Below are 25,699 nucleotides of genomic sequence, written 5' to 3' on the forward strand. Positions count from 1 at the left end.
GCAGGTGGAATCCCTGCTCCTTCAGGTGCCCTCACCCCGAGGTTGTGCCCTGCCCACCTTGGCTGGGGTGGTGAGAGACAAACCTGGGGCTGAGCAGGGCTGGGGGAGCATTTCCAGTCCCCCTCCTGGCATCGTGATCCCACCTGCCTTCATCATCCTCCCCCCAGGTACACCAGGGGCTGTACACAAAAGTCCCGTGATTAATTAGCAGCTGATTTGTGCTCGCAAAATCCCATTAAAAAGATCCCCCGTGTGATACGAAACAGAATCTGCCCCGAGTTTTCCAGGGCTGCTCCTCCAAAGGAATAAAGGCTGGCAGGTGTGGGCGCACCTGGGCTCAGGTACAGCCTGAGGATCCCACGGGAGGCTGCGATGGTGGGGAGGAAAAGCCGACATGGAAAATAACAGCTCTGTAATCAGCGCAGGCTTTGGATGGCGTGGGATCCTGGAGAACAGGGCCATTCACCGCTTAATGAGGATTAAAATAACTCCTGAATAGCTGCCTTAGTCCCTGAGCATCCTGTTCAATGAATGAATCACAGGATTACTGCTGGAAAATAGGTTGGCATGGTAGAACAAAAACCTGACATAATGAGGATAAACGGAGGCTTTGGGGCCAACCTTTCATGTGGCATTTCCAGCCCCTCTGATCCTGCCCCGCCGGCTCCACCAGCGCTCAGCTCCCGGCTTTGGCTCCTTCGCCCCTTGCTCAGAACAATTTTGGGGGGTCAGCGTGCTCGGGCAGCGCCAGGCAGGTGCAGAACCCTCTGCAAGCAGGACATTCACAGCACAGGAGGGTAAAAATGGGCTGTTGGACCCTGCGCAGGAACGGCAGCTGGGATTGATGATTTATTAGGCTGGATATTCCTGGGCTCATCACTCTGAGCCCTGCCTGGGCAGACCCAGCTCAGGAGGGCTTTGGGGCCCTGTTCCCCCATCCCTGGGCTGATCTTGGCCACTCTCACTGCCCAAAATCCCTGGAAAAGGGCTGGGAAAAGCTGCTCCCCTTCCCAGCTCTGTGACCACGGAGCAGCTGCAGGACAATTGCTCCAGGCTTCCCCTCTGGAATACAAACAGTGGCCAGAAAGCGACGGAGGGTGATGAACGAGGAGCTTGCTGCTGGAAGTATTTCCATTTTCCCAGTTTTGGGCTCCTTTCCTCCCTGCCCTGGGGCTCTGCGCTCCCCTGGGTCCCACGGGGGAGTTCAGCCCTGGAAATGTGGGGATTTAGGGATTTTCTCTCTCCATTGGCGAGGGCATCCAGCGGGTTTCTTGTCACCAGCACAGCAGGCTCCACCCTGCCCTGCAGTCTCGGCAGCTCTGGTGACAAGAGCGGAGGGGCAAGAGGCAAAGAATTGTTTTGCATGGAATCGTGGAGGTGGGAAAAGGCTTCAAAGCGTCCACTCACGAACCCACGGCCCCAAATGCTGCATCCACCCCTCTGTAAATCCCTTCAGGAACGAGGATTCCACCCCTGCCCTGGCTCCCTTCATAGGCTGATGCTTCCTCTTCAGGCCTTTTTTTTTTTCCTTCTTTCCCCCTTTTCCCCCCTCTTTTTTCCCCTTTTTTGCCCACTTTTTTCCCCCTTTTTTTTCTTTTTTGCCCCCTTTTTTCCCCTTCTTCCCCTTCTCCCCTTTTATTCTTTTTTCCCCATTTCTTTCTTTTTTCCCCCTTCCTCCCCCTTTCCCCCTTTTTTCCCCTTTTTCCTTTTTTTTCTCCTTTCCCCCCCTTTCACTTCCTTTTTTTCCCTTTTTTTTCTCCTTCCCCCCCCTTTTCCTTCCTTTTTTCCCCCTTTTGTTTCTTTCCCCCCCCTTTTTTTTTTCCTTTTCAGGCCATTCTTTTCTCCTGTTAACTACAGATTTCAGAGCAGCTCCAAGTGCTTTAATAAATTCCTTAAAATGAATGCAAAGTACAGCATGACTGTCAGAATGATCATATATCTGTATCACACTTACAGGTGTATCTGTAATGCAGCTGGCATATATTAAAAATATCCCTGCTTTGCAGATTTCATAAGGAATCTTATTAGGAAAGAGAGGCTGGAAAATACAGCATTTTCTTTTCATATTCTGACACTTGATTTTTTTTTTTTCTATTATAGAACACAATAAATCAAGTTTTTATTGGTAATATTCCCATATGAAATCCTTGAGACTGAGAAAAAAAATAGGCTCTGGAGAAGTCGAAAACCAAGTAGCAAAGGAAAGGTTAAATCAGTGAAAAAAGGAGATTTTTTTCTAGGTAGGAAGTGCATGGGAACTCTTTGGGGGCTGTTTAGAGTGTTCTGTAACAGCTACCCAGAGTTTTGCACCTGGGTGCTGATAATTCAGGTGGTGATTGTGGTTTAACCCAGCTGGGAAATCAGTCCTGGGATGAAGGAGAGAATTGGAAGGCAAAAAGCGAGAACACTTGTGGATAGAGGCTGCTTAATAAAAGAAATAGAAATAATAAATGGAAATATAAATAATAATATAATATATAAAAATAAATATTTTTAAATATAAAATATATAAAAAGAAATAGAAATAATAATTTGAAACATAAATAATAACAGTATATAAAATATATAAAGAATAAAATATAAAAATAAATATTTTAAATATAAAAAATAGAAAAAGAAATATAAATAATAAATGGAAATATAAATAATAATATAATATATAAAATTAAAATATAAACCCAAATATTTTAAAATATAAAAATATATTAAAAGAAATATAAATAATAATAAAAATAAAATAATAAATTGCAAATGGAAAGGAACGTGCCTCCTGTGCACGTGTTTGCAAAGGAGGGGGAGCACTGGTTTCCTTTTTCCCAGGCAACATCTCACTCTTTCTGCTGGTTATTTTATCTGATGGCTCCTCCAGCTGCGCTCAGAAATTTCCTTTTGTGTCCCGGCAATTCAGAGCCCTGTGGCTCCTTTCTTCCCCTAATGGAGTTTCCTGGTAAATAGCTTTGAACTCAGATCCTTGTCTGACAATAGATAAGCTCCCGCCTAACCGGCACTTCACAATTAGCAGCATTATCTTGTTAAACCTGAGGAGGTGTAGGAAGGCTCTGGCGTCATTTTAAAGGATTTGATTGCTTAGAAAGTGTTTACAAAGGGTTACAGAAGAGGTAAATGAAGCCCAGTGCTGCATTCAGATTTGCTCAGCCACATCAAAATGCCAATAATTCAGGTTCTGACAGGGGCAGGTGATGGTGGTGAAGAAATGGCCTCAAAATACCTGAGGAAAGGAAAGGAAAGGAAAGGAAAGGAAAGGAAAGGAAAGGAAAGGAAAGGAAAGGAAAGGAAAGGAAAGGAAAGGAAAGGAAAAAGGGGCTGGACAGTGTTAAAGGAATAAAGTGGGAATTTATTTAAGAAAACCTTCAAAGGATGCACCTTGGGCAGTGCAAGAGCCCAGGCAGGGCTGCACCCAAGGTGGGCCCAGGATGGACTCAGAGTCAGGAGTTTTCACCCTTTGATGAGTTCTGCTCCATTTCCACGCTGGGGTTCAGTGCCCAATCCCAGCTCCAGGTGATGCAGTCCCACCCTCCCAGGTTGCTCTCCTCCATTCCCTGCTGTTTGCACTTTTTGGGGCTGAGGCTGCAGCGGTGTCCTTGGTTCTGGGGCTGGGAAAGGATTGTTCTGTGTGCCTGAGCTGGGAGGAGACCTTGCTGACACTTTCTGTGCAGTTCAGAGTTATTTACCAGTGCAGTGCAGAGCCTGGGAAATAGGAAAGATGAATCTTAAGGCATCAGCAGCCCTGAGGGGGAACATTTGCAGTGCTGGGAGCAGTGAGAGGCTCCCAGTACAGCAGAGCTCCTGAACTGGGGCAGGACCAGCACAGGGCCAGGGGATGCTGCAGGGTCTGAGCTGGGGCTCCTCAGCCTGGGGAGGAGGAAGCTCGGGGATCTCCTCAGTGCCTGTGATGAGCTGAGGGGTGAGCAGAGAAGGTGGAGCCAGTCCCGTCCCAGTGGTGCCAGGGCAAAGGGCACCAACCCTCACACACAAAATTCCCCCCAAACGTCAGCAAAATCTGCAGCCTCACTGCAAGGGTGGCTGGACACTGGAGAAACATTTGGAGAGAGGATACAGTGTCCATCCTCAGAGCCCATGGGGTCACAGGCAGGATTGCTCGGGCTGGCAAAGACCTTTTGGGTCATCCAGTCCAGCCACCAAGCCAGCAGCACCTCCATGGTCACTGAACCAGGTCCCCAAGTGCCACATCCATGTGGCTCTGAACACTTCCAGGGGTGAGCAGGGATCTCCATCATGATTGCTGGGAACCAGGTGAAAATTAACCCATCTGATCCCACAGCTCTGTAAATCCCTCCAGACAGTCACAGCGGTTCCAGAAATATCCAGTGTCTTACTTGTCCCCCATCCTCTGGTCAGGTTTTCACATTAAAGTGAAATTTGGCCACATTGGGTGGCAGAAATGGAGACAAAGTCACAAAATTATTTCCTGCAGAATTTTTCCTTGCTGAAAGCAACCAACAGTGAAGGAAAATTCCAACCAGGGAAACCTGTAGGGCTCTTATTGAAGGGCACTTGGGGTGTCCCTGAGCTCCTCTCAAGGTTTGCTCATCTCGTGCTGGCTGCCAGGCTAAAACCCTCCCATTTTCCCATCTGTCTGGGATAGAAGGAGTGCCTGAATTCGGGGTGGAGCAGGAAGCAGGTGAAGATACCCAGACTGATGTCACCTGAATAAATAAACCCTGATTTTAATCCTGATTGCACCCAGACACTCCCCATAGCGAGGGAGAGAGATCAACAAGCAGCCAACACTCAGAAACAACCCATGGCAACTTAACTTTATTTTTTGGTTTGTTTGTTTGCTTTCCCCCTGTGTTTTATAGCCAGGGAGGAATAACTCCTATCAAGGATCATGACCTCAGCAAGGGTTCCAGCAGTTTCTAGCAAAGCAATGTGAGATTAATTAGAGAAGCAGGTTGTTAATGAGGGCTGAGTGACCATGCAGGGACCAAATAGCAGGGGAAGGGTGGCCCTGGTGTGGTTCTGGATTTGGTCTCTTTGTTCCTAGTGGGAAAGGAATTCACTTATTAAATTTGCAGGTGATATGAACCTTGGATGACTGTAAGTCTATTAGAGAACAGGATTAGAGTTTAAAATGTTCTTGACAAATTGGATAAATAGCCTGCAAATAAATTGATTAAATGGAGAAAAATGAGATGCCTTGGGCTGAAGCAGGAATGCTAAAAAGCCTTCTCTGTGTTGGAGAACAATTGGAGAGTTCCTTGGAAAAGCAGTAAGGAACCACAAAGGATCACAGACTTTACACGAATCAGGAAAATAAAAATATCACAGGTTTGTGTGAGCAAGGGGAGCTGACTGGGGATAATCCAGAGATTCCACCCTGTCCTGGGCTCTCAGGGCTCTCTCAGAAACACATCCCAGGGCTGAGGGGGATCTGGAGCAGTGGGAGCACAGGGGGCTGCAGTGGCAGGGACCCAAGGCAAAGCAGGGAAACAGCAAAGGGATGGTGTCAGCACCAAGGGGAAAGGAGAACACAGCAGCTGTGGTCATAAAGGGCTGGGCAGGAATAAGGGGGGTTCTCTTCATGTCTTCTCCTGTCCCTGGAAGACAGGAAAGAAGGAATTGGTCTGAAAAGCAGGAAGGAAATGACCCAGAACTTCTGGGGGAAGCAGATGTCATGGAAGGTTTGGGAACAGCAGAGCAGCCCTGGAGTGACCCCCTGCAGCAGCAGGGCAGGACATGAAGGACCCCAGAGATCTCCTCTCCTCCTGCCCTGCTGCAGCTCCACTGAGGCTGGGGAGCTCTGGACAAGGAGCTCAGTCCTTACTGAAGGCTGAGGGCCATGGAGGCTTCTCAGGAGTCCCTCATCTGGTGATTTCAGTGCAGGGGAAGGAGGTAGAGCTGTTCTCCCGGGCCAGTTCCAGCAGTGGCTCTGCCATGGATGGCTCCCCTGCCCTGCCACACCTGTGACTCCTCTCTGTGCCCACACAGCACCTGGTGCTGGTGGTGGTTGTGCTCACAGTGGGACAGGCTGGGCTTGGGTGCCTGGGGCTCACATCCTGAACGCTCCAAAGCTGCAAAGCCCTGATGGAGCTGGAGCAGCCTCCAGGAGCAGCCCAGCACACCCAGGGTGTGCTCCTGCCTGGACACGATTCTCACCTTTGCAGAGAGCCCTCATTTGCAGGCTCAGCAGAAGGGGAGCAGATTCCCATTATCGTGCTCTCTTTGCATCTGGAATTTTAAGTGAACTGCATAACAGAATCTTCTGCTTTCTTAAGCATTTCCTTCTCCTTTCTTTAATCATGCTGAGATTTCCTGTGATACTGTGAGCTGTAATTATCATCTGCAGATCAGTGGCAATGCTAAGCTGGTTCTTAAAGGGATTTTTTTTTTCTGTGAATTTCAGATGACCAAGAACAAAATTATAATCACCTGATACTAAACAGTGACAACCAGACACCTACACATGGTAAGAGAAAGCAAAGAGCAAAATTACACACGTTGTAACTTTCCTCTGCCAGCCAGTAACATTTACTGGTGCCAAATGTGTTTAATGTTAATGGAAATATTCCTCTGGCAGTGCTGCATGCCTGGTGGCTCCCACTGACATTAAACACAGGACCATATTTTCAGCAGTGTGCACAGGGAAATATGGCCCAGCCTTTTCTGACTGTGCTGATCAGCCTTGTGTCGAATTCCAAGATTCTCCTTTGTTTCCCACTTGTCCTAGCCTGGAGATGTTTCTTTGCTTCCCCCATGGCCTCTCTCTGCTCAGCCCTGTCCCCCAGCCCTTCTGTCCCCTCCTTTGGGTTTCCCTGAGCAGCAGAGGAGCCTGGGCTGTGTCCCCTTCCCTTGGAGCCAGCCCAACCCTGGCATCCCCTGGCTCCATGCAGTCCCTGGCACCCAAACCCTGGTCCCCAGTGTCTGTGCCACCAGACCAAGCTCTGACTGATCCCTCAGGTCCATCCAGCCCCAGCCCAGTCCCTGGCATCCAAACCCTGGTCCCCAGTGTCTGTGCCACCAGACCAAGCTCTGACTGATCCCTCAGGTCCCCTCTGCTCTCCCCCCTCTTCTGCTGCTCCTTGTCTCGGTCCTGTCCGTGTCCCTCCCTGTCCCCTGTGCCTTTGGAATGGGATCCATTCCTCCTGCTCTAAGCTCCCAGTACATCTCATCTCTGTCACTTCTGGCAGCTCTGAATCTCTGTATTTGTTACTCTTTTTTTGTCCTGGCGTTTGTTTTGAATTCTGAAACCTCGTCCTGACTGTTCTGGAGCTGATTTATTGCAAGTTGTGCTCACATACAGAAACCTCCCTGCTGCTAAGGAGGGTGGGAGAACAATTGCCCTTGGAAAGATCCCCTGAAACCTTGGGGGTTTCTCCTTCCCAGAGGAGGCAGGCATCTCTTCAGCCCAAACATTGCTTCCATGGTAAGCCTGTGCTATTAGGACTTCATTTTCTGTCTTGCAAACACTCCAGGAGGAATGGTGTCAGCTTTAAACTCATCAGTGCCACAGCAGTATTTATTGAGCCCGAGCTGACAGCCTCCAGTGTTCCTGACTACTTATTCTGTTTACTTTTTTACTTTCCTGAGGGAAAATAAGAAAAAAAAAAAAAAGAAAATGGAGAAATAGGGTTGAAATTGTGCTGTCTTCTCTTTGGTCTTGGTACTCATTCTTAAAATCCAGCCCCTGCTGGGTTCTGAGCTGCCCTTGACCTGCCCAGGAGCTTTAATGCAGCTCCAGCATCAGGGTCCCGCTGCACCCAAGCACTCCAGGGAATGTGACAAAACAATCCCACTTCCCTCTGCTCCTAACAGATGCTTTGCTTTTTTATGTTCTTAAGAGACCAAAACAACTGAAGGCAGATCCACTGATGGTCTTGGATTCCTTGTGCTTCCTGTGCCTTAATAATGTGGTGGTTGTTGTGAGGGACTGGGATGAGCTGACTACAAATGAGGGTGTGATTCAGAGGTACATCTCTCTCTCTGAGTTATCCAGATGGCCAGGGCTGCTTTTGTTCCTTCCATCCGTGTGTGCTGCTGCTGAGCCATTGCTTGGAGACTCTGAAAATACATTTGGACTTTTCAAGTGAGACATCACAAGAGCTTGCAGGATGGCACAGAGGGCTGGAAGGAGTGCTGGGAATTGTGAGATCCTGGGGAGGACAATTCCCAGCGGGATCAGAAGTGACCACAGGCAGCTGAGTCACAGGAAGTGCCCAAGGCCAGCTTGGATGGGGCTTGGAGCCCCTGGGAGGGGCCCATGTCCTTCCTTCCTTCCTTCCTTCCTTCCTTCCTTCCTTCCTTCCTTCCTTCCTTCCTTCCTTCCTTCCTTCCTTCCTTCCTTCCTTCCTTCCTTCCTTCCTTCCTTCCTTCCTTCCTTCCTTCCTTCCTTCCTTCCTTCCTTCCTTCCTTCCTTCCTTCCTTCCTTCCTTCCTTCCTTCCTTCCTTCCTTCCTTCCTTCCTTCCTTCCTTCCTTCCTTCCTTCCTTCCTTCCTTCCTTCCTTCCTTCCTTCCTTCCTTCCTTCCTTCCTTCCTTCCTTCCTTCCTTCCTTCCTTCCTTCCTTCCTTCCTTCCTTCCTTCCTTCCTTCCTTCCTTCCTTCCTTCCTTCCTTCCTTCCTTCCTTCCTTCCTTCCTTCCTTCCTTCCTTCCTTCCTTCCTTCCTTCCTTCCTTCCCTCCCTCCCTCCCTCCCTTTCTCTCTCTTCCTCCCTCCCTCCCTTTCTCTCTCTTCCTCCCTCCCTCCCTCCTTCCCTTTATTCCTTCATTTTTTCCCTCTTTTCTTTCTTTTCCATCCTTCTCTTCCTCCTTCTTTCTGGCACTGGATCAGCTTTAGCTTCCATCCCCTCCTGGGACTCCTCAGTTCCAGACTCTCCCAGCCCAGGGGCTGCAATCCCAGCATTTCAGTTCTGCTGTGGTTGAGGGCTCTGAATTAACCACAGTGACCCTGAGCATCCCACACCTGCCAGAAATCCCTGCTGCTGGATTATTCCTGCCCCAAATTCCCCCCCAGGACACCAAATGTCCCATTCCAGAGGCTCCTACAGCCCTTTAGAAACATCAGCTGAAATTCTGCTTTCAGTGACAGCATTTAGACCCCAATTCCACTGAAAACTGAATTTTCATGTGGATTTCCTTAACTCTAGACTTTATTTCTACCTCAGCTGCAGATTTGAGCTGCAAATGAAGAACTGTACAGCAGTTTTAGGAAATGTAGTGATTTGTATGTAAAATGTGAGTGGGAGGGAGCAAGTATTAGGCTCTAAGCACAACCAAGTTTTACATATGAAATGCAGCTAAATCTTTTGATACATTAATTTATCTTGCTTAGATATTCAGCCTTCACACGAAATAAGCACATAAAATGATTTTCCCATAAAAACATTAAAATATGAAGGAAAAAACCGAGCTGGGGGCACAAAAGAGAACTGAGCATCAGCTATAACAGAAATACACATTGACTGCCTGGGCTCAGTTTCTGTACAGATTATTGCTTTATTTTTTACTGCTACTGAAGTTTCATCTCATTATATTTAGTGCATACATAATTATCCTAACCTAAAGAGCACCTAATAAACATTTTTTTTTTTACATCTTTATAAATACCAAGCACATTTCCAAATAATATGGTTGGAAGGAAGTTCATATCACGACTTTTATGTCAGTTAATTGCATTTGACAATCATCTCAAAAAATACTTGGTAAAGCACCATGAGCAGCCAATTACTTCAAGGTTTTAATTTGGCCCAGTGTTTTTCCATGGATGATGCCTGGGATTGCTCTGATGGAGGCAAATTTCATTTTATAGCTGTACTTGTGTGGGTTTTTAACAGTTTTCTCTATATGGACTCATGTAGCAATGTGGTTTTCCCTTCCTTCCCTCCTGGAATCCTTCCTTCCTTCCCTTTATTCCCTCTTTTTTCCCCCCTCTTCTCTCGTTTCTTTCTTTTCCATCCTTTTCTTTTCCTGCTTCTTTCTCTTTTCTTCATTTCAGAAATCCAGGGCATCTCCCTTCCCACACACTAATAGGGCTTTGGGGGATATATTGCTGAAAAAATCCTTGCATCAATTTTCTAACATCAGACCAGAAGCTTCAATTTGGGGCAATCCCAGAAGATATGAAAATGATTCCCCATTCTGTCACATCTCCTCCAGCAATTTGTTGAGAGTTTTGTGTCTATTGTGTTTAAGACACTGTTTACAAAATCAGAACAATTAAGGGCTGTTTAAATTAGCTTTATCCCCAGCAGAAATGTATGGGGGGAAAGGAGAAGTTAATCAGATGTGCAGCATGAAACCCAGAGAACAGCCAGACCTGGGTGTCCTGACCTTGGGCAGGGCTGGAATGGCAGTGGGAGGTGTCATAATTCACCTGAGGGGAATTTTGGGAGGAATTTGGGACCTCTGAGCTGTTTTTGATGATGGGGTTTATTTTCTAATCTTTTACATAGGCAGGAAGGGTGTGTTTGGCTCACATCTTCAGAGCATGGCTCAGAAGGTCCCAAGACTCTTAGTTACAGGACCTTTTAAGGATTTATTGACCAATAAAACACTGACAACAAGGACATTTATGGTTTTGACCCAATCTTTAAATATTTTGTCTTATGGACTCATGCTGCAGTGTGAGCTTTCTTAGCCAATCTTGTTATGGCACACAAACCCACAGTGCTGCATTCTAAACTCCTTGTTTACCTCTGTCTGGAATCTTTTTTCTTTTTTTTTCCTATATCTAAACTCTGAAACTCTAAACTTTCCTCCACTTAGCTTAACATGTCTCTGCTTTAAACTCCAAATCCACATTCTGCCTTCTGCCACCTGAGTTTGGGAGCCTTTTCCAAGGTCTCAGACCAAATCCTGGGTTTAATTCTGGAGCCCCTGGCAGTGCCCAAGGCCAGGCTGGGCAGGGCTTGGTGTCCCTGCCATGGCAGGGCTGGAATTGAGGGGGTTTTTGATCCTTTCCAAAGCAAAGCAAAGCACAGCAAAGCAAAGCTAAGCTAACTAAGCAAACCAGACCAGACCAGACCAGACCAGACCAGACCAGGCTAAACCAAACAACACCAAACTAAAGCAAAGCAAAGCAAACCAAACCAAACCAGGCTAAACCAAACCAAACCAAACCACACTAAACTAAACCACACCACACCACACCAAACCAAACCAAACCAAACCAAACCAAACCAAACCAAACCAAACCAAACCAAACCAAACCAAACCAAACCAAACCAAACCAAATCAAACCAAACCAAACCAAACCAAATCAAACCAAACCAAACCACACCAAACCAAATCAAACCAAACCAAACCAAACCACACCAAACCAAACCAAACCACAGCAAACCAAACCAAACCGCACCAAACCAAACCACACCAAACCAAACCAAACCAAACCAAACCAAACCAAACCAAACCAAACCAAACCAAACCAAACCACACCAAACCAAACCAAACCAAATCAAACCAAACCAAACCAAACCACACCAAACCAAACCAAACCACACCAAACCACACCAAACCAAACCAAACCAAACCAAATCAAACCAAACCAAACCAAACCATTCCAGCCTTTCCAAAATCCCTCTCCCTGCCCTGCCCACGAGGCCCTGGCAGAGCTGGGGGCAGGTCCCAGTTTGCAGTGTCTCAAACCCAGCTCTGCACAGCCCTGGTGCCAGAGCCAGGTGTTTCACCTGCACCCCCTGCAAGGGCAGCAGCCTCCAGGGTGAGCAGATCCTTTGCTCTGACTGCTCTGTGCAGTTTCCATTTCTCCCTTTCGTTTTAATCTCAGAATTTCTCCTCTTAGCCCAGCTGTGGGTGCAATATTCAGTGAAGCTCCGTGTGCTCAGGGGCCTTTCCACGCTGATCCCCCTGGCTGGCAGCACTCAGGGGTGTCACTGTCACACCCAGGGTCACTGTGTGCTGCATCCCTTCCCTCTGCACCTTCCTCCTTGTGGAAAACGCCAATCACTTGTTTTTAAAATCTTAAAAGTTTAATAGTAATAAAATGGTTATAAAAAATAGTAATACAATTAGAGTAATAATAATTTTGGCAATTTGAATTAGGACAATATGAGACAATAGAGAAAAGAGTTACAGACAGTCCAGGTACTTTTTTCTGGGCAGCAGGAGCCCAAAAAAGGACCCACATTAACAAAGGATTAACCCTTAAAAACAACAGCCTGTTGCATATTCATACACCTCATACATGATGCATAAATTCCATTCAAACACAGGATTCTGTCTGGGCAGTGTCAGCTTCTTCCTCTGAATCCTAACAGTGCCTTGGAGGTGGGAAGAAGTTCATTTCTCCTGATAATGGGGCCATAAATTCTTTTTCTCTGAAAGATTCAGGTGTCCTGTGGCTGCTATCTCAGTGCAAGTCCTTTCTTTAAAGAAAAGTATCTTACATAGCAGAGTTTCTATTTTAACTTTTTTTATAACCTAAAACTATATTTAACACGCTACTTAAGAGAATTAATACAGCATTACTTCCTAACACAGCACATATAATATTCATTTTAATATTTGCAAAAAGCCAATCATAAAATGCATGCATGTTTCACACTTCTCCAGGTGCTGCTCAGTTCTCAGCCAGGCCCAGGGCTGGAGCCATCCTGACAGACACAGGGTTTGGGTTTTCACACTGCCTCTGTTTGAAATCCTCCATCTCCAGCTCTCCTAAATGAGGGCAGCTACTCGCTGGAGAGCTCTGATTTCCACCACAGAGGATCTGACCTGGAAATGCAGAAACCTCCTGGAGATTAGTCATGAGAAATGCAAAGCACCATTAATACCAGTGTTTGTAACAGGAGCAAACAGGAGTGTGAAAACACAAACGCTGAGGGTACGTCTCGTCCATTTGGACTCTGCACACATCAGTTTATCCGCCTGCCCTGACAGTGTGTCACTTCAGCACGGCCTGGGAGCCCCGAGCCCTGGCACAGAAGGCTCCAGAACGTCAGCAGTGCCACCAGATCTGGGGCCCTTTGTGAGAACGTGCGTCAGAGTCGGAGCCTTTGCATCTGAGCCCTCAAAGGGCTGAGCAGGAGCAGGGCTGGGGCAGCAGGGAGGGCTCTGACAGGGCGCTGGAGCTCTGCTGAGCTGCAGCTGAGCAGCAGAAGGCTGGCTTGGAGCAGCTTCTCCTAGGTGACATTGTTTGCTTTCCCTGGGTGAATGTTTTAAAAGGCATCTGTTGAAATGTCTTGCAGAATTCGCACAACATATGTGCAGACTCAAATGCAAATCTGTAGCACATCCCTTTTGCCACTTGAGCTTTGTTCAAAACTTTGCCATCAAGTCACATTTTTTTCTTTTTTAATTTTGGTATCATCTGCTCCCGTCCTTGAACATGAAAGGTTTTGTGCCTCATGTAAACACACTTTGAAAGTGTCTTCCAACAAGAGAGGCAGAGCAAGATGTGACAAGGAGACTTCAGGTCTAATCTGGAAATCCTGGAGCTTCTCTGAGCCCTGAGCTTGCGGGGAGGTTGCAAAGCACTGGCAGAGAAATGAGCAGAGGGGCTGTGCTTCCCTGGTAGATGACAGAGTGCAGGAGTGAGCAGAGCAGGGGATTTGTGTGAATCCACCCCCAGGCCCAGCAGGGCTGCAGGTGACACCCAGGTGCTGCCACCAAAGCCATTGTCCTGTTGGGACCACCTTGGGGTGGCTGCCTAGAACAGAGGCTGGGCAGGATCAAGAGAATAAAGTGGGTGATTATTAAAGGCCTCCAACAGCTGCACCTTGGGCAGTCAAAGCCTCACAGAGGCTGCACCCAAGATGGGTGATGGCTTCCAGTTTTTTATACAGATATAAGTTTGGTCTATTTGCATAGCAGGGGTTAATTCTCCAATTACTGCTTCAGGTAGTGAAGTCATATTCCTCAGTTTTCTCCCCACAATTTTATACTTTTTATACTCCCCACATATTATACTTTTATTATACATTTATACTTTTCAGGGCCTGTGGTGTGTCCTTGGATGTCAGGCCCAGAGGGATTGTTCTGTCTGACCAGAATGTGAAGGCAGTTAACTACACTTTAAATGGAGTTCATAGCTATGCACAAATGCACTACAGGGTTTGAAAAACATAAATCTGCAATCTTAAGGCACCATCAGGTGTGGCAGGAGCACAGGCAGTCCCTCCAGGCCGCCCCTTCCCCTGCCCTGTGAAAGGTGTGAGAGAGCAGGAGCCCATCAGAGCCTGGCCCAGGGATGCTCTGTTCCCATAGAACACAGCAGGTTCAGAATGGCCTGGCAATTCTGGCTCATGAAGCAGAAGAGATGCATCCACCTGGCCTGGTGGGGCTGCAGGAGGAGAGATCAGAGCTCCACAGAGCTCCCTGCTCCCTTCCTGAGCTCCTTGTTCCAGCGTGGAGCAGCCTGGGCTGGGCTGTGCGTCCCTGCTCAGGGCACTGTGCAACCAGGGCTGCCTGCAGGGTGAGGAAATGCTGCAATTCCTGCAGAATTGTACAGAATTGTACAGAATTGTACTGCAGAATTGTACTGCAGAATTGTACTGCAGAATTGTACAGAATTCTACTGCAGAATTGCACTGCAGAATTGCACTGCAGGATTGCACTGCAGAATTGCACTGCAGAATTGCACTGCAGAATTGTGCTGCAGAATTGCACTGCAGGATTGCACTGCAGGATTGTGCAGAATTGTACTGCAGAATTGCACTGCAGAATTGTACTGCAGAATTGCACGGCAGGATTGTACAGAATTGCACTGCAGAATTGTACTGCAGAATTGCACTGCAGAATTGTACTGCAGAATTGTACTGCAGGATTGTACAGAATTGTACTGCAGGATTGTACAGAATTGCACTGCAGAATTGTACAGAATTGCACTGCAGAATTGTACTGCAGAATTGCACTGCAGGATTGTACAGAATTGCACTGCAGAATTGCACTGCAGGATTGCACTGCAGGATTGTACTGCAGGATTGCACTGCAGAATTGTACTGCAGAATTGTACTGCAGGATTGCACTGCAGGATTGCACTGCAGAATTGCACTGCAGGATTGCACTGCAGGATTGCACTGCAGGATTGTACAGAATTGCACTGCAGGATTGCACTGCAGGATTGCACTGCAGAATTGTACAGAATTGTACAGAATTGTACTGCAGGATTGCACTGCAGGATTGCACTGCAGGATTGTACAGCCTTGCACTGGCTGTACCAAGGTGGGGCTGTCCCCAGGCCGGGGGAGGTTCCTGTGCTCCTGTGCCAGCTCCTGTGCCAGCAGGGATGGTGTGCCAGAAAATGGGCACCAAAGGGCACAGAGATGCTGAGGAAAAGGGGAACCAATCCTGACTCTAAAGGGAATCCCAGTAGCCATGAACAGAGCTCGCTTTCCAGTGTCATGTCCAGCTGGGGTGATGGGGGTGCTGGGGAGCACAGCGTACAGCCTCAGCTGCCCTGCAGGCAGTAGGAGAGCTTTGATTTGCATTCTGATTATTGATTCTGACCTGCAGCTTCCATAGGAGCCCACCAGCACCACAAACAAAGAGGAGAGAGGCCAGAGACAGATGTATTGCAGGAGTGAAAACCTGCTGAGAAACTGGTGCTGAACTGGCCTCAGAATACAAATTGCATGAGATATTTCTCCTTACTGGAGCACCTCAGTTCTCTGATCTCCCCCTCAAGCTACATTATGCAAAAGACATCTGAAATTAGCTTTGGTCATTTCAGTTTATCCCTTGTTTGGCTGAGTGATGGGCAGTGGATTTCAAGGTGACTTCTCATTTGCCAGGATCATTCCAGCCTGTTCCTGAGTGCCTGGATGGGAAAAGCAGCGAGAAGATGAAGTGATCCTGCAGCAGCCCATCAGATAAATGTGTGGCACTTAATTTCACACACCTCATGCAAGCAGTCAATTAATGCTGTGCTCTGGCACCCAGCACAGCTCCGTGCCTGTGCCTGGGCTCACTGCAGCACGCCCAAACCCCCATGGAAATGGAGATTAGCTCCACGTTCTGCCTGAGCAATTTGCAAAGGGATCTCACCCCGGGGTCCTTGCCACACAAGCAGGAGGAGGAGTGGGGACATGGTTTCAGAGCTGATCCAGCCTCTGTTTACTGGATAACATCAAATCAATTGTTTCCAGCCCCCTGATGAATGCCACACGCTCCCTGATCCTGCAGGCAGGCTGTTAGACATGGATGGATGTCACATTCATATTTTCTGTAAAAATCCCTTTGCCCAGGATTTTTCTCCTGGGAAGCTGAGAAGCCTCAGAGAAAAAGAAAAAAATTGAATATTGAAAACATTAATGATCTCATTTGCTTCTCCTGTGTTTGCTGCTTTGGAATGTGTTTGGAGATCGTTTACCCACAGGTGATTTTTAAATTGGTTTAATGTGAATTGTTTTCACTCTTTGGCCAATCAGGGCCAAGCTGTGTCAGGACTCTGGAAAGAGTCAGGAGTTTTTAATTTATTATCTTTTTAGCCTTCTGTAAGTATCCTTTCTATATTATTTACTATGGTATAATATAATATAATATAATATAATATAATATAATATAATATAATATAATATAATATAATATAATATAATATAATATAATATAATATAATATAATATAATATAATATAATATAATATAATATATATAATATATAATATAATATAATATATAATATGGAGTCAGATTCACCATCCCTCCCTGCCACGGGGCACCCCACAAACAGAATGGATGGAAATCACCAGCAGGGAACTGCTGCTCTCTGAGAGGAGCCCCTCAGATCCCTCAGGTCTGTGCCACACCAGAACCCCCTTCCAGGAGGGCAGAGAGGAGCAGGAGAAAGGGGAGAGGAGATTTATGACATTTACATGGTTATTGCACTGGGAGGAGGAGTTTTTCTCACCAGTGCTGGATTCTGTGAGAAAGAATGACTTTGTTTCTTACAGAATTGCTGTGAGAGTAATTCTGTAATTGCAGGACTGCCTCAGCCTGTCTTGGACACCGTGCAGTGCTCAGGGTGGCTCACAGGAGGCTTCAAACATCCAGGGCAAGCCCCAGTGGGAGAAAAGTTGTGGCAGCAGCTCTGGATCCCCGTGCAGACACTCAGATGAACCTCTGGGTTCATTTCCAGGCTGCAGGGGCACCGAGGACTCGCTGGAATGAAAAATTCAGAGAGGAGGAAAACGTTCTGCTGTCCAACAAGCAGGACTCCACACGGCAGAGAGGCAGCAGGGCAGGGCTGGCCTCACTCTCACAGATGTTTCTTGGAGGAAACAGATTCACTTATGGCTCAGGTCTAGGAAAATGTCTGTGAAATGTCTGCACTCTACCTGGGCGGATTTTATTTTGAGTTTGTAGACTCAGGTCTAGAAAAATGTCTGTGAAATGTCTGCACTCTACCTGGGCAGATTTATTTTGAGTTTTTAGACTCAGGTCTAGGAAAATGTCTGTGAAATGTCTGCACTCTACCTGGGCAGATTTATTTTGAGTTTGTAGACTCAGGTCTAGGAAAATGTCTGTGACATGTCTGCACTCTACCTGGGCAGATTTTGAGTTTTTTTCCTGGAAATGGGAGAAGTTAGCAAGGGTATGGGCACTGCACAAAGCCAGCAGCTTTCCAGGTGAAATTCCCCTGCTGCTCTGCTACCTTTGGGCAGAATCTGAGCTTTTATCCCAACCAGCCCCTGGTGCAAGAGGGCTCGGGGCAGGTGAGTGCCCACTGATCAGGCATTGCTCCTCATGGGACACTTTAGGGATGTGCAACAGGAATGTGTGGACCCAAGCCTGGGCATTCTGCTGCTCCTGCAGAGAATTTACCCTTCTGATTTCATTTGCAGACCATGCCTGAAGTGGCCACCTTTTGCCTCAGCTGCTGGCCCCCATCACTGCTGTGGGGTCTGGCAGAGCCCACTGGTCTGTGCTGCCTCTGCTCCCAAAAATTGGAGTTCCTGCTTTGTTAAATCCTTTCTTCTCTGCCCATTTTAATATCTGAACACCTGGGGGTTATAACTGCAGCTCTACAGGTCCCTGTGCCTTGGCTGGGCTGCTGAAAAACCTTTTCCCAGCTTGCAGAGAAGGAGCAAGGTTTCAAACCCCTGCAGATAGTCTGGACTTCAATTTTAGCATCTGGGCTCAGTGCCCTCAGCATTTGAATTGTGACAGAGGGCACTGGGACCCTGCCTGGGGACCCTCAGTGACCAACAAAGTGAGCATCAGTAGAGGGGCATCCTCCAGCCCTCAGGAGAGGGATTTCCTGCCTCAAGAACATCCCCAACACCTCGTCCTGCACTCTGAGTGCCCCCAGAGGTGCCCCAGCTGCCAGGCCTGGGTGCAGGGAGGTGTGAGGGTCTGCAGAGCCCCAGAGCCTCCGGGATCAGAGCATCCATGAGGACTCTGGTACACAGGGAGGGCAGCTGGACCATCATCATCCCCAGTTAAGGAATGCCCCAGACTGGTTCTGGTCCCTGAGGATGGGGAGGGCACACAGGGGGATGAAGGTGAGTGATGCTGGTTAAAGAGTTAAAGAACTGGCTCATGATGCCCCAGGTAAAGAAGCCCCAGACTGGTTCTGGTCCCTGAGGATGAGGAGGGCACACAGGGGGATGAAGGTGAGTGATGCTGCCTGAGCACTGGCACAGCCCTGCATGCCGGGGTGAGTGCCAGCCCAGCCCAGCCCAGCCCATCCCTCTGGGCAGCTCCAGGGCATGTGAGGCAGCACTTTGCTGTCCCCATCGCTGCTGTGTGAGGACAGGAAGCAGCACCACAGGATCCATTTCCCCTGGATCTGCTGGTGCCGGTGTGAGCCATGCCCTGGAGGCCGAGGCTGAGGCTCAGCCCCAGCTCTGCTCCCTGCTGGAGCTGTGGGCACAGCCAGCCTCTCTCCATCCCCTCGGGGCACACTCCAGACCTGCCTTTCTCTGTTTCTTTGCAGACAAGCCACGAATGAACAACATCCTGACTTCAGCCACCGAGCCCTACGACCTGTCCTTCTCCCGCTCCTTCCAGAACCTCTCCCACCTCCCGCCCTCCTACGAGTCTGCTGTCAAGACCAACCCCAGTAAATACTCATCTCTCAAGAGACTCAGTAGGTGGCAGCTCCTTTGCTTCTCCCTGGCAATGCTTTGTAAGGAACAACCCCTTCCCTCAGCTGGGCACTCCTGGGTTGGCATCTCCCGTGGGGATTCCTTTGGCTGGCACTCCCCAGCAGGGATGGCTGGCGAGGTGATTTCATTTCTGGGAGGGTACCTGTGGTTGTTGCTGGGCTGCCCCCACCCCTCTGCTGGGATCTGCTCCTGGCAGAGCCACCCAAGGATCCTTTCCCTCTCTGCTGGGGCCCAGCCTGGCTGGGTGCTCAGAGCTGCCCTTGGCACTGCCAGGGCAGGGACCTCACCAACCCCGGGGGCAGCTGGAAATGCCAACAGAACAATGCCAAGGTGGTTGGGAACACCTTTTCCAGGAGGAGCCCTGCCTGCCTCGGGCAGTGCTGCAACCCATGCACTCCATGGTGTGTGGCAGAGCTGCTCCTGGCCTGTGCCAGGCTCAGATCCACTCTCAGTGCTGTGCTGTGTGCCCAGAGCTGTGCCAGGCTCAGATCCACTCTCAGTGCTGTGCTGTGTGCCCAGAGCTGTGCCAGGCTCAGACCCACTCTCAGTGCTGTGCTGTGTGCCCAGAGCTGTGCCAGGCTCAGATCCACTCTCAGTGCTGTGCTGTGTGCCCAGAGCTGTGCCAGGCTCAGACCCACTCTCAGTGCTGTGCTGTGTGCCCAGAGCTGTGCCAGGCTCAGGTCCACTCTCAGTGCTGTGCTGTGTGCCCAGAGCTGTGCCAGGCTCAGGTCCACTCTCAGTGCTGTGCTGTGTGCCCAGAGCTGTGCCAGGCTCAGATCCACTCTCAGTGCTGTGCTGTGTGCCCAGAGCTGTGCCAGGCTCAGATCCACTCTCAGTGCTGTGCTGTGTGCCCAGAGCTGTGCCAGGCTCAGGTCCACTCTCAGTGCTGTGCTGTGTGCCCAGAGCTGTGCCAGGCTCAGATCCACTCTCAGTGCTGTGCTGTGTGCCCAGAGCTGTGCCAGGCTCAGGTCCACTCTCAGTGCTGTGCTGTGTGCCCAGAGCTGTGCCAGGCTCAGATCCACTCTCAGTGCTGTGCTGTGTGCCCAGAGCTGTGCCAGGCTCAGGTCCACTCTCAGTGCTGTGCTGTGTGCCCAGAGCTGTGCCAGGCTCAGATCCACTCTCAGTGCTGTGCTGTGTGCCCAGAGCTGTGCCAGGCTCAGGTCCACTCTCAGTGCTTTGCTGTGTGCCCAGAGCTGTGCCAGGCTCAGATCCATTTTCTCTCCCATGCTCTGTGTGTGTCCAGAGCTGCTCCAGCCCTGTTCCACACTCAGATCCATTTTCTGTTCCCTGCTTTGTGTCCAGACCTGTTCCATGCTCAGATCCACACTCTGCTCCATGCTTTCTGTGTGTCCTGACTTGTTCCATGCTCAGATCCAGTTTCTGCTCCATGTTCTGTGTGTGTCCAGCCTTGTTCCACACTCAGATCCATTCTCTGTCCCATGCTGTGAGCCCAGACCTGTTCCATGCTCAGATCCATGCTCTGTTCCACACTTTGTGTGTGTCAGAGCTGCCCCTGACCCATTCCATGCTCAGATCCATGCTCTGTTCCATGCTCAGATCCATGCTCTGTTCCACACTCTGTGTGTGCCCAGAGCTGTTCCATGCTCAGACCCCCAGGGTGTTTTGGGTATTCCAGCAGATTTACCCCATTCCCACTCATTAGCATCTCTCCTTCCCTGCTGCTTCATGGATTGCACTGCTCTGCCAATGGTTCTGTAAAGCTCCAGTCCATCCCCTTTGCTGATCCTAAACCCTTCAAATTCTCAAACAAGCGAGTTCTGTGCAGGGAATGCTCTCTGCAGACTCACCCTGGGTCTGTGCTTTCCATGAGCAGCTCTGAGTGCGCTCAGTGCTCCTGGAGCCTTCCCTGCCCCTCTGGGCACCCCTGGCAGCCACCAAGGCCCCTGAGTTGTCTTTGTCCCTTGGCTGGGGAAATGCAGGGGAGCCAGACTCTTTGCTGCTGCCTGTTGGGTTTAGCCTGTGGGAAATGTTGACAGCAAACAAACCCTGGAGGTTTCCTTGCCCAGTGATTTGAGCAGGGAAAGTGTCGTGTTGGCTGCAGAGGGCTCCGGTCTAAACCTTAAATATCCACCCAGCAATGCCAGCAGGGAAAGGTGGGCTGGATATCTGCCCTCCCTGCAGGACAAATCCCCCTCTGGACCCGTCCAGGGCAGGTGGGAGAGGCTCCAGAGCTCCCTGCAGACACCAGCCCAGCCTCCTGCACAGCACCTGGCAGAGCCAAGCCCACTGCCCTTCTCTGCTCCTGAGCAGCCAGGGAGCTTCAGCTCCAGCTCTGGCAGTGCCCAGCCCTCCCTGCTCCCACTGGCACTGAGCACACCCAGCGCCTCCAGAACCTCTGAATCACTTTGCTGCAGCTGCTCTACTCCAGAGCCAAAGGAAAAGAGGCTCCCAGCTCCCCAGGCCCCCCTTGCAAAGTGCCAGCAAGATCATGTTCTTATTCTGTATGAAGGGAACACAAAAAAGTGTGATATCTAAAAGCTGGAGTTTGAAAATTACTTATTGGGCATTCGTTTTTTTTTTAAATTTAATGCTGTTTCTTCCCAATGGACTTCCTGTCACTGTTAGAAAAAAAATAAAATATAAAAGTACTGAAGAGATCATTAACAAATACTTCTATTTGAGCAAGAAACAAAGCATTAGATATTTTTTAAATCTATATTCAAAAAATATATATTTATATAAATATATATATTTATATAAATATATATTTATATAAATTACATATATATAAAAATCATATATAATTTAATATATATAAATTTGAAATATAGATTAAAAATCTATCTATCTATATATATATATTTTTTAAATCTATATTTCAAATACTTCAAACACTTGTTTTTCTGGCTCACCAGGCATGGAAAAATTACTTATTTTCCTCCAATTAGCAGAGACAGATGGTGAAAGACCAGGGTTTTTTATCTCCCTGGCCCTTCCTTCAGGGCACAGCCAACAGAACCCCACTTGGGGGGTCCCTGGGGGTTTGGGGGTCTCTGAGGGGCCGGCACCCCCTGTGCCCTGGGGAAGAGCAGCGAGGGCAGGGTGTGAGGATGTGGCTGAGCAAGAGCAGCCAGATTAATTCCATCCTGCTCGGGGCTCCAGGGAATTGCTCTTCCCAGCAAAGTGAGAAAGGTCAGGGAGGAAGGCAGCTCCTGTTTTCAGGCATATTAAACCACTTGGTGCTGGCTGGAGAATCATCACGAGTGACTGGGCAGCTTGGAAATGTTAAAGCCAATTAAAACAAGGAGAGACAAGCCCAGAGAGGAAACCTGCTGGAGCTGCAGAGGAAGAAAGCTGGGGAAAATTACCTTTAAAAAAGGAGAGGGGTTATTGTGATGGCCTCACATGCACACACACGTGCATCTCCTCTCACCAGAATATGTAAGAACAGGAAGAAAAACTGAATTTGGCTGTTCTGCTCCACATTCCCTTCCCAGAGCACCACAAATGAGTTTCTGTAAACCTCATTTCTGTGATTCCAGTGCCAGAGGAGCTCTGCTCTGCTTGTCTGCAGAGGCATCTCAGCTCGAGGTGGAATGTGTAAGAGCATTTATTTGGGGATCTCCCTCCAAATGAGGGGGAAAAAAACCCCACAAAAAAACCACCAAGAAAAGCTGTCTGAGGGCAACTGAAGCCAAGGCAGCTGAAGCACTCAAACATTCCTGAAGTGTGGCGAGACCAGCCCTGAGTGATGTTCTAGAAACTGCCAAAGCAGGAAAGAAAGGGCAGAAAATCCCAACCAAAACCACTTTAAAAAGGCCAGAAAGCATAACTTCCAGGAGACATTCCTTGCTGAAGGACAACATATCCAAATGGTTGAAAAACACAAGGAAACACCCAGAAGTATGGGACTGATTGAAAAATAGAAAAAATCCTGTCAAGCACTGCACCACAAAAAGGAAAGTGATTCCTTTTTGTCTGCTCACAATTTCTGCCTTTTTGGAATCCTCTTAGGACACCTTTTTTATTTTTTTTTAATTTTTTTAATTTTTAAGCACATCCTTGACGGCGAAGCACACTGGACTGGAGTTTTATTTTGGATAGAATTGTGAATGTCCCTTCTCCTGTGAGCATCAAAGACAGGACAAGGGCAGGGTGCTCAGTGCCAGCTGTGCCAGGGTGTGATGTGCCCCTGCTGGTGCCACGAGGGTGGCATCAACCAGCCTGGAATGGGTTTCAGCTGGATCATCTTTAGGATTCCTTCCAACCCAAACCGTTTCATGGTTCCAAGATTTCATTTCCCAGAGAAACTTTGGTTTTGGCCAGCTGTGCCACCAGCCCTCCACGTTTCCCAGCCCTGGAGCTCTGCTCTGCAGCTGGGTTTGTTTCTTGCTGTCCCTGATTGCAGGAATTCTGAGGTTCCACTGAGCTCTCCCTTGTGTGGTGCTGCACATAACATGGGAAATGAATTTTTAGAAATTCATTTGTAGAAATGGAGCCAGAAGCAAGTTTCAAAGGGTGGCATCAATCAGCCTGGAATGTGTCCCTGCCCATGGCAGTGGGTTTCAGCTGGATCATCTTTAAGATTCCTTCCAACCCAAACCATTTTATGGCTTCAAGATTTAATTTCCCAGAGAAACTTTGGTTTTTACCGGCTGTGCAATCAGCCCTCCACATTTCCCACCCCTGGAAAGCCCCTGGGGCTCTCCTCTCCCAGGGTTTGTTTCTTGCTGGCCCTGATTGCAGGAATTCTGAGGTTCCACTGAGCTCTCCCTTGTGTGGTGCTGCACATAACGTGGGAAATGCATTTGTAGAAATTCATTTGTAGAAATTCATTTGTAGAAATGGAGCTAGAACCAAGTTTCAAAGGGTGGCCTTGCAAATAAGACTGGGCACTTCAAAGAAATAGAGCTGTGAAAGATGCATTGGAGTAGGACCCAAGAGGGGCAATTTTAGGTGATTGCCTTTAAGGCATTTACAATATAGTATGGTAGGCCAAGAAATGCTTATAATGTATTGCTAAGAAATTATTATTATTATTATTAAGAAATAGTTCGCTTCTAATTGCGATAGGGTGAATTATAACACCTGTATTGTCACACCCTTCACATGAGACTGAAAAATAAAATAAAAGTTTTTTAAAATTCCTCTCAGTTACCCCACCTCTAAGTCAAAAAAGAACCCAATCCAACAGCATTCCTGCCAGGCTCTGCTCCCCATCCCTGGCTCAGGCTGGCACCCCTGTCAGAGCCAGCAGCCTGGAAAATGTCTGTCTGCTGCTGCCTGGAGCAGCTTGCTGGGTGTCACACACGGCTCTTCCTCCTCCTCTGACTCCTCTGAGATGGAGATGAGCAGCTTTTCCACACCTGGAAATGTTCCTGCTCCTCCTCGGCATCACTGGAGGCCTGAGGGAGCTTGGGAACATTGAAATTAAATCATCTCCCTGAAAGGTTCAGCCATGGCAGCAAAAGGCTGTACAGACCTGTACCAGGGTCACGGGCGGGGAGAGGGAAGGAAAAGGGATTTTTTATGCTCCTAATGGACAAACATTTTAAAGTGTAGCACATGATGCATTTTTAGTCCAAGGAACACCTTCAAACCCCTTCCAGCTGATTGTGCCACCTCTCCAGCAGCCTCAGAGCTGTAAACCTCCCATAAGCTGGTTTAGCTCCTGCTGGCAATTACCAGAGCCAGGTGTGAGCATCCAAGCACATCTCCATTTGGGATGTTCTGTGCTTTAATTACATCTATTTAGAGTCACACGGGCAAATCCTGTGGAACTCCTCTCATCCAGAGCGGAGGCCAAGTGCCAGGGTGCTAATTGCCTCCTTCCAGCCCCCAGCATCCCTGCTGAGCCTCTGCACACCCTGCCTGGCATTTCCAACCAGCCCCAAAACACACAATAAAAATGCAATAAAAATGCAATAAAAATGCCTCCAGCTCCTGGGGCCATATGGAATCCCCCCCACCCTCAGGCTTCCTAGAAGGTGATTTTAAAGACGCGAGAGCTCGAGGCCAGGAGAGCTGCTGCCTGACATTTGCAGTGAGACATCCTTCTCAGGAGTGTTGGGTGGTGAAAAATAAAGATCCATTCCTGCGGTGTGAACTCTGGAGAGCAAATCCCACGGGCAGGAAGGCAGCACAGGGGAGCTGGGGGTGCCCTCACGCCTTGGGGCTGTGTGGGCTGGGAGGAAGGGCTTGGCAGCAGCACTGGTGGCACAGATGTTCTCAGCTCCCACCCCGGGCTGTGAGGGAACCAAGCCCACCTCCTGACGGATCTGGGCTGTGCCTGGCAGCAGGGAAGGGAAGGGAAGCTGTGGGACAGGGGATGAGGAAATAAGTGAGGGATATGGCCCAGCACAGGGTGGTGCAGGGTTTGGCTGAACTGGTGTTTTGTGAGCAGAGCTCTGGGATGCTGTCAGCACCCACCACATGAGCTCTGGCTCGTGGGACCAGCAGCCAGTTGTCTTTAACTCCAATGTGGTGCATAAAACCCACAGACTGCTGGCTGTAGGATCCCAGTGATCCATCATGATACATCTGCAGTAGCCAACATCCTCTCTGAGCCCACAGCATTCCTCTCAAAGCCAAAAAAAGGAAAGTGGGAGTGTGGGGGTTGTGGGCTGCATTTCAGAGCAGCAAAGAAATCATTTAAGATGCAGGAGCAGCAAACTGAGCAAGAAACGTTCCATGGGATAAA

The 25,699-nt window shown here is 48.6% G+C and overlaps 1 protein-coding gene across 2 annotated transcripts in view; it reads left to right on the forward strand.

Moving 5' to 3' along the window:
- Positions 1–25,699, forward strand: part of SHISA6 (shisa family member 6) — a 161,620-nt gene that overhangs the window by 128,575 nt on the left and 7,346 nt on the right. Inside the window, exons 4-5 of one of the 2 annotated variants that reach the window (XM_066565670.1) lie at positions 6,389–6,451; positions 18,867–19,019. In XM_066565670.1, coding sequence (XP_066421767.1) covers positions 6,389–6,451; positions 18,867–19,019 — 216 coding nt within the window. The remainder of the gene's footprint in view (positions 1–6,388; positions 6,452–18,866; positions 19,020–25,699) is intronic. The other variant, XM_066565671.1, reaches the window with a different exon arrangement.

The sequence above is a fragment of the Molothrus aeneus genome, chromosome 25 (assembly GCF_037042795.1).
Source record: "Molothrus aeneus isolate 106 chromosome 25, BPBGC_Maene_1.0, whole genome shotgun sequence".
Lineage (NCBI taxonomy): Eukaryota > Metazoa > Chordata > Aves > Passeriformes > Icteridae > Molothrus > Molothrus aeneus.